The sequence below is a fragment of the Peromyscus maniculatus genome, chromosome 13 (genome assembly GCF_049852395.1).
Source record: "Peromyscus maniculatus bairdii isolate BWxNUB_F1_BW_parent chromosome 13, HU_Pman_BW_mat_3.1, whole genome shotgun sequence".
Taxonomy (NCBI): Eukaryota; Metazoa; Chordata; class Mammalia; order Rodentia; family Cricetidae; genus Peromyscus; species Peromyscus maniculatus.
Genome location: NC_134864.1, coordinates 49,536,811 through 49,545,621, shown reverse-complemented (window position 1 = coordinate 49,545,621; position 8,811 = coordinate 49,536,811). Strand labels below are relative to the sequence as shown.

The 8,811-nt window shown below is 50.6% G+C and overlaps 1 protein-coding gene across 1 annotated transcript; it reads right to left on the bottom strand.

Moving 5' to 3' along the window:
- Positions 1 to 519: 519 nt before the first annotated feature.
- Fzd5 (frizzled class receptor 5) lies at positions 520 to 8,114 on the bottom strand. Its single transcript, XM_076550240.1, has one exon. It carries the CDS (start codon positions 8,112 to 8,114, stop codon positions 6,351 to 6,353), a length of 1,764 nt encoding a protein of 587 aa, XP_076406355.1. The 3' UTR covers positions 520 to 6,350.
- Between the last annotated feature and the right edge of the window lie 697 nt (positions 8,115 to 8,811).

Here is an 8,811-nt window from a genome sequence, read left to right as displayed (position 1 = left end):
ACTCCCTACCCGGCTCGAGCCCCTGAGGGCCTGTTGGAGTAGGACCATTCCCAACTTTGTCACCTGTAATCTTCCTGGCTAATGTCCAACTTGGCACGCTTCGTGCTGGTTACCATAAAAGCCCTCCACTGGCGCCAGGTCCGAGGAAATGCAGGCTTTCACTGGCTCACAGGCGATCTGGCTCCTTAGCTCGCCTGTGCCGGCCCACCCACCTTCCCCAGAGCAGCTGCCTCCAGCTCCTCCGTGCTTAGCAGTTCCGTGGCTGACAGTGCAGTCATTGAAATATCACACTGTGTCTCGATAGGGTCACCAAACCAGCTACCTCTCATCAGCTCAAAGTCCAAAGTCAACAGTGAGCCTTCTCTAAAAGCAATATGGTTATCATGAACTCTGGATCCCAGAGCACTAGTGTGAAGTCTGATGATGTCTAGAGTTCAAAGGGCCAGCCTTGACTTCTTAGTTGTAACATGTACCATGGTTTAAGACGTTAACACATATTTGATCCCAGCAACTGAAGCAGAGGCAGGTGGATCTCTCTGAGTTTGAGGCCAAGTCTGTGGACTACCATAGTTCCAGGACAGCTGTCTCTACATAGAGAGACCTGTCTCAAAACAAAACAAAACAAAAGATTATTAGCATTAGGGGAAATGGGTAAGGAGCAAACAAGAACTTTATTCATGCATTTTTTTTAAATGAGTAATTTTAGAATTTACATAAAATTACTCCCAGGTTTAAATATCTTTATAAAAAACAAAACCCACTGAAGGTCCTAGGGCTAACTTAATCTCCTGTCCTGGGGCTGAGACTGGAATGCATTTCCCAGGAAGAGCCCCAGTTGATTCTTATGCAAACAGCCAGTGGGAGCTGTTCTCTCCATCCCTCTCCATCCTGCACCAGGAACAGTGGCAGACTCCTAGCTTTACTTACCTTTGAAATCTTCGGAACCCCTAAACGTAAGTACTATTCTTCTCTCTTCACAAATGAGAAATCTGAAACACAGGTTAAGTGTCCCGATCTGGGCCTATAAGTAGTGGGGCTGGGATTTGAACCAACAATCAACCTGTATCCTCAATCCACACACACACACACACACACACACACACACACACACACACACACACACACACTCCCTCTAAGCATAGCTTCCATCTTGACAAACTAAAGAACTCTGTAAACTGAGTCATTAAAAAAAAAGAAATGGTGTTATTGCCAGTGATTTTGGGGGGCCCACCCTTCCTCCAACCTTTTAAGGACCCTCTGCTCCAGCTTCTGATTACTCTTTCTCCCTTTCTCCACTGGGCGAAAGTGAGCCAGGAGAAAATAAGGTGGAGACATACTAGAGTCTTGTACATGCATGTGAATTGTAGTTACTCTTCAGCAGATGCTGCTCTATGTTTCTCAGACTGCCTCTCTCTCCCCGACATATACTGAAGTCCGTGGCAATCACACTGACACTGGGTTAAATGGCCATTATTATATTTCTGTCCTATACATCTAAAGCCTTAAGTACCCATCTTTCCCTCACATTTTCCCACAACGCCTGAGAGTATCGCTGGAGAACACCATGAGATGTTACCTTAGGGACTTACTGAATTTTGTCAAGGCAGGAACCCACATGTAGAAGCTAGTCCAGCAATAAGCGTTCTGACGCCCAGTCAAATTATCTGGGGATGGGGAAGGGAACTGGGTGTTATTCTCAAAAATTTTGGTCCTCTCTCTTGGCTCCTGACTTGAAGTAATTTGAGCTCAACACCTGCCCCTCAACCAGACACACAGAGCATGCAGCTTATGGAATAGGCACAATGCACCCATGTGATCAAACAGAACACAGTCAGACCATGTCTCTGTTCTTCACGGAGCGCCCTTCATTTCTTCAAGTGAATAGTGAAGCCAACAGAAGTGTAGGCGAGAGAAACCCACAGGAAGCACGGGTGAGGAAAACGTGTTCCTCTTGTGGTTGCAATTTGGTCGATTATACTGATGAAAATTCAGTTGCTTATACTCTAAGGATATCTGAGACATCTGACGATCAAGTTAGGATCTGCATCTCAGATACTCTTAGAAACCAGTGCATTTCTCCATAAATAGGAGAAAAAGACTCTACAGCGTTATTATATTTTCTTCACCATTGCTTTAATGCATTTTAAAAAGTTATCTACATGAATTGGGAACAAAGAAACAAAAATAGACATTTCTTTGTTTTTCATAAATAACTAATCTCCATATTTGATAAAAATCTTAAACCATTATTTTACTTTCCCACAAATATAATACAAAAAAATTCCAAAATAATAAGGTCAACAAGTTAAGGATCTTGAGACTAACATAACCACATATAATTGCTGTTGTACTGACTTCCAGGCACAAAACAAAACAAAACCTCTCTCCAGAATACTCTGGGTTTCCTTTTGCTAGTGTTATGGATTCAGAATTTTAATCATTGCCAGTCAAGCTGATTGTCTACAAATAAAATATTGCTGGCTCTGACTTGTGAGTGCTGGATTTGGCATGACAGTGACGATTCTTACTGCATGGGATGGATAGGCACTATACATGTATGCAAATCATACACAGCACTGAATGCCCTGGACCCCAACTACTGACTCGGTATGTGCCTCATCTGGCTCAGTAATAAATTCACCTGCACCAACCCGTATCAAAAGTCACTAAATCTCTCTCTCATATACATATACATATATATAATATATATATTACGTATATACATACCCACAAAACATACATACTATACACAGTTTGTAACAACATGAATTAATATTGTCTTCAAATGATGTACCACAGACAGACATTATTATCCTGGATTTAAAAAAAATAAAATAAAACACCCTGCAACTGTCATTGAGCTACCAGAAGCTTCTGAGAGTCTGAACAGGGTTGGTTACATCCTGCCTCCCCTTCACCCTTCTTTGATGTCTTGATAATTTTCCTTTCTGAGCTGTCTTCCCCAAGCCAGGCCATTTCTTTCCCAGGATCACTTGATTGGACTTCGGAGACAAGAAAAGGACGCAGGGAGGCAGCAGGCAATTCTTAGCGGCCCCGGTACCTCACACCTGCCTAGATTTGTGATGTGCTCAGTCCTGTTTGCCACATTCGGGTGTTAGAAAGCACTTATTCAAAGCTTTGTCCCTCCCACCCCCCTTGGTCTTTCTGTAGAGCACAAAAGTGAAAGGAGCTTCCTTAGCGGGGCATAGCAGTTCATTAAAATATACAACTCTGCTCCCTAGCTCTGGGGTTCCCATTCTACGCTCGCCGGTGCAGGTCACGGATGCTGTTATTAAGGTTGGGTGTCTGATCCATGACGTTTTCTCTTGGCAGCCGGTGTCAAGATTAGTGCTGCCCTGGCCCAGGAGGGAACAGCCTAATGAATACCAACTTAGAACAAGTGCCATCGGGCGACATGTTAGTTAAGCTTGGACATGCGCACAATTACACACGAGGCATGACACCCAGGCCCTGGCCACTGGCGATGGTCACATGAAAATATGACAAAAGGGTTGCGAGAATAAGCCAATAAGGCACCAAGGAAAATGATTCTCATCCAATTCAGACAACTTCAAAGTGTGAGGGAAATAATATTTTTAAATAATAAAAAAAATTAAAAAAAAAATCAAACCAAACCAACCATCCTAACATTTGGCCATTGGAGGTCCCATGTCTTTCTTTAGACTACCTAAATCCTCCCCCTCTGACCTGGGAAGCATCAGGAGGCTCCAAGAGGTGAGAGAGGTGGCCAGAACGTGCACACTGGAGCTGCCGCCCGGCCAAGTCCTCCCCAGCGACACAAAGCTGGCGGGGCAGAAGTTACTGAACTGCCCAACAGCTTTTCATGTCATTTCATTGATTGTTATCACAACAGAAATGCAAAGCAGAGGGAAATGTGTGGTGGGAAGAGGGGGTGACCATCGGTACAGGCAGCTTCCCGCTCCCCTCCCCTAGGGCTGGCCAGAGACGGATGTGAAGAAGGCTTCAGGGAGGCAGGTGGGCTCTCTCTTTGTCTCCTGAGGGAAGGAGAGAAGAAAGGAGGAGGAGGGCAAGGATGAGAACAGAAACAAAGAGAGATCTGAGGCTTCTTCCAATCTACGTAGTCCACCGCCTTGGCATCCATCTGTTTCAACTTTCCTATTTTTCAAAGGGAATTAATTGCTCTTTTTCCACCTTGGCATGTTGCTAAGACGGAAAAAAAATCTTTTTTTTTTTAAATGAATTAAATCACTTTCCTCCACTTCATCCCACAACGTTTAGATACACTGTACATCTTTTCTAGATTCCTCCACAGTTTTCACGCAAACTCGGGCCGCAGATCCCGGAAAGATGTGCTGCTAAACAAGCCAAGAGGTCGAGGGGCTAAGAAAAGGGCCTCATTTGAAAAGACAGGAAAAGTGGTGCTGAGGAGACAGGGGTCTATTGAGCTTCCCGGAAGAAGTTCCTGAATAGAGACTAAGACTCTGACAGAGTTCTACAGCTAGGTGTGCATGCCGGGAGTTTTGTGGAAGCCACCGAAGTTTCCATTTCGATTCAAGCATCCGTGAGTAAAGGTAGCGCATTTTGCACACGGGAACAGCTTCTGAGCAACCCGAAGACTTAAGTCTTCAGCATTTCTCTTTCTGTCTCTCTCTCTCCTCCCTGCCTAGACTCCAGCTGTTTTTCTAGGGAAGCTTTGTGAAGTTTTCACGGCTTGGCCATTTGAGCTCCCTAAGTTTCGTCCCCACTCTGCCTTCTGTGGGGACGAAACTTCTGTGGGGGTCACTCGCTGGCACTTGCTGGCTGATGCACATTTCCCAGTAATGGCCCTCACACTCTTAGTGAATGAATACAGATTAGGAAAGCAAACAGACTTTTCTAATAGCAGAGAAGCTGGGGGGGGAGGGGCTGTCGGTCACGATACAGGCTTTCTCAGAAGAGCAGGAAGAGAGAGCAAGCGGGGGGGGGGGGGGACCCCGCAGTAGCATTACACTGCCCCATAGTACAAAGCTTACGGTATGGGTCTTTTTTTTTTTTTTTTTTTCCAGCGACTGCCAGGGCACAGTGTGACTGCTTTGGGACTATCTGGCATTAACCTAGCCCCGAGTTCAGGGACGCTTGTTTTCCTTCCTTGGAGCCAATGTTTGCTCTCAGGTAACCAGCCTCCCTCCCCAGCTGCGGCGCTCCATTGGCGGGTGGGTGTGGCTTCTAATCACCGCTCCCCAGGAGGACTCAGAAAAGCAAGAAAGCCTGTTTAACATGATAAAGGAGGCGGGGTGGGAGGAGCAGATAAGAAGCAATGGGAATTTACTTTAATTACTGGAAGCATATCCGTTTTTTGTCCTTTAAAAGAGAGCCCCCTTCAGCAAGGATTCCTAAGTACTTCCAGAAGACAGGAGTGGGTTGACTTTTACTGAAATTTGTAGCACAAGTACATTTAAAAATAGTAATAAGGGATCCCTGGAGCTTATTAAGAACCACCCATTCCTCCCTGCCTGGCCCGAAGCTCAGCACCTCACCGGTTCAGAACTCACATTCACTCCATCGCTAGCCCTCTGGCTCTCACTCACTATGGCAAACGTGTGTGTCCGGCTCCACAATGCCACCTCTACCATTCAAGGCGTGACGCTGGCTCTATCAGGAATGAATGAAAATGACCCAATGCTTGCTGAGCAAGGTGAAGGAGGCTCCCAAAATCTTTAGCTTCCCCAACCTTGTCACTTGGGGATGGGTCCTAACCATCATGCTCCATTCCCGGGGAGGACTTGAGGGGCCTATACACAGAACTAGCAGATGGCCTCTGGCCTCTCAGTGTCCTGGACATTTTAAGCAGTGGAAGGAAAAACTAACTGGGAAAAAAAAAAGGACAATCCACACCTTCCCAGTCACAGCAGCCTGTCACTGTTCACATTTAAAAAAAAAAGAAAAGAAAGAAAGAAAAAGACACACGTATAGGAAATATATTTTCCTAATTTAGACCACACAGTCCAAAGAAACCTGAACCAAGGGTAACCTCCTTACAATGCCGGCTTGAGGGTTGTGAAGTCCCCAAAGCAAAGGTAAATTTTGTTGCCAAAATGCAACAAAGTTAAAAAAAAATTAAAATACATATAAATTAAAAACAGGGTTCTTCTAAAGAAGGCAGTAAGAAATGCAAACTAGAATAACACCGCACGTGAGCCGAGCCCCCTGGCTGAAGACTGCGGGACAGGTACTCTCTTGAACCCGACCCCTTCCCCTCTCCAAGCCGCTCAGGGAGGGGGCATCAGCACCAAGAAGGTAAACGGAAGTGACCTTCACAAAGCTACCCAGCCAAACAACGCCCTCCTTCCACTCCAGCACTGTCCCTGGGGCCTCGGCCTCCAGGCCTCCTAGACATGCGACAGGGACACTTGCTTGTGGTAGGCGGCGGCGGCGGCGGGGCCCGGCGGCCCGGTCCTGCCGGTGAGCGCGGCGCTGGCCTCCGCATAGTCCCCTGCGGCCATAGCGCCCCCGCTCTTGTGCCCCCGCCCTGAGCTGCAGCAGCAGCGGCTGGTGAAGCGCCGCCAAGACTCCAGGGTCTTGCCGGACCAGATCCAGACTCCCGACGTGATGCCCACCACCAGGCACATGAAGTACTTGAGCATGAGCACCCAGTACTCGGGTTTGGCGCGGGGCTGGCCAGCGTCGGGTCCCGGGCACGAGCAGGTGAGGGCCGCCTCCCAGCTCTCCCGGTAGTGCTGCTCATACAGGTAGCAGGCCACCACAATGCTGGCTGGCACCGTGTAGAGCAGAGTGAAGATGCCGATGCGGATCATGAGCTTCTCCAGCTTGTCTGTCTTAGTGCCACCCTGCTTGATGACGCTCCGGATGCGGAAGAGCGACACGAAGCCCGCCAGCAGGAAGAGCGTGCCCACCAGCAGGTAGAGCACCAGTGGGCCCAAGACGAAGCCACGTAGTGAGTTCAGGTTTTGGTTGCCCACATAACAGATGCCGGCCACCGGGTCACCGTCCACGGAGCTTAGTGCCAACGCTGTAATGGACTTGACGCTGGGGATGAGCCAGGCAGCAAGATGGAAGTACTGGGCATAGCCCGCAATGGCTTCGTTGCCCCACTTCATGCCAGCCGCTAAGAACCAGGTGAGTGACAGGATGACCCACCAGATGGAGCTGGCCATGCCAAAGAAGTAGACCAGGAGGAAGACAACCGTGCAGAGGGCAGGGCCAGTAGTCTCATAGTGGATGTGGCTGTGCTCGCGGCTGCAGGCGACGCTGGCATGGCCCACGACCAGGCGCACCAGGAATCCCAGGGACACACACAGGTAGCACGCAGACAAGAAGATGATGGGGCGCTCAGGGTAGCGGAATCGTTCCATGTCGATGAGGAAGGTGGCCACGGTGGTGGATGTGGAGATAAAGCACAGCACAGACCACAGGCCAATCCAGAAGGTGGCGAACGTGCGCTCGTCGGGGCTGAAGGACGGCTGGTAGCAGGGCACTGCACAGTTGGGCACCTGGCCGGTGCGCACCTTGTTGTAGAGAGGGTGTGACTCCTTCAGGATAGGCACGAAGGGGTCACGGCAAGTGCATACAGATGGACCTCCCGAGGGACACTCACCCCCGGAAGATGGCGCCCCTGGTGGGCCTGGGAGGGTGGGCTTTGCCGGGAAGGACTTGGGGGACAAGGTGGTGGCTTCACTTCGGTTATAATCCATGCACAGAACCTCGGCGTCGCCACCCAGCACAGGGAGACGGTCGCAGCTCATGCGCTCCGGCCAGGCGAAGCCGTACTGGCGCATGAGAGGCGAGCAGCCGGCCTTGGCGCGCTCGCACACGGAGCGGCACGGTGGCAGCGGCTTGTGGTAGTCGGGCAAGCAGATGGGTGTGTACATGGAGCACAGGAAGAAGCGCAGGTCCGGTGAGCAGTGGATCTCCACCAGCGGCCAGAATTGGTGCACCTCCAGGCCTGCCTCGTCCTGCGTGTCGTGGTTGAACTGGTTGGGCATGTGCGTCAGGTTGTAGCCTATGCCTCGGCACATGGGCACCGTGATTTCCTGGCACACCGGAGCCTTGGAGGCGGCCGCTGCCCGGCCCACCAGCTGCGCCAGCAGCAGCAGCAGCAGCGAGGGCGGCGCGGACGGGTCGGGCCGAGCCATCGCCCCCTTCTCCCCCTGGCCTCTTGCTGCCCGCGAGGGTCAGCGCTGACCGACGAATCCGCAGCCGGGGCTTCCCTCTCCGGAATCTTGAGTGTGACGCCCGGGCTGGCAACCTGTTGGTTTCTTTTTCTCTTAAAGAAATCCGTCCAAAGATAAAACTGCTTCGGGAAGGCGCTGCCTCCGCCGGCAGCGCTCCACGCCAGATAGGGCTGGAGAGACGATTAGGGCTCAGATCCCAAGGACAGAACTCTTAAAAGAGAAGGTAGGGGGGAGAAGAAAAATCGCAACCACTCCTCTTAGGGCAGCGCCAACCACTCGGTCTCCGTACGCGGTCACCAATCTCTAGATTAACTCCTTTCCTCGCCCCCCACCTCCTGGAACCAAACTTCAGACTCTCCCCCCCGATCCCACTCCCCGCGCCCGCCTCCCTTTCCTGGCCCGGCCCTGCAGGCTGTGCCTGGGGCCAGAGAGCTCAGTCGCCGAGAAAGGGGCAGAGGAACCGGGAGAACTGGGATGAGGGGAATACGCGGGCTCTCACCTCCGAGGATCCTGCTGGGCGGCAGATGTCTGCAGCCAGCCGGGCTCCTCCGTCCCGCGACTCCGAATCCGGCCAGAGCTGGAAAAAGTTTTTAAGGACAAGCTAGGTACCTGTGGCGGCGGCGACACATGGCAGCAGGTGGGGGCGCGTTTCAGAGCG

What these genes read in the sequence shown, in the direction of transcription:
- Fzd5 (XM_076550240.1), bottom strand. Translation starts at nt 8,114, where the DNA reads ATGGCTCGGCCCGACCCGTCCGCGCCGCCCTCGCTGCTGCTGCTGCTG.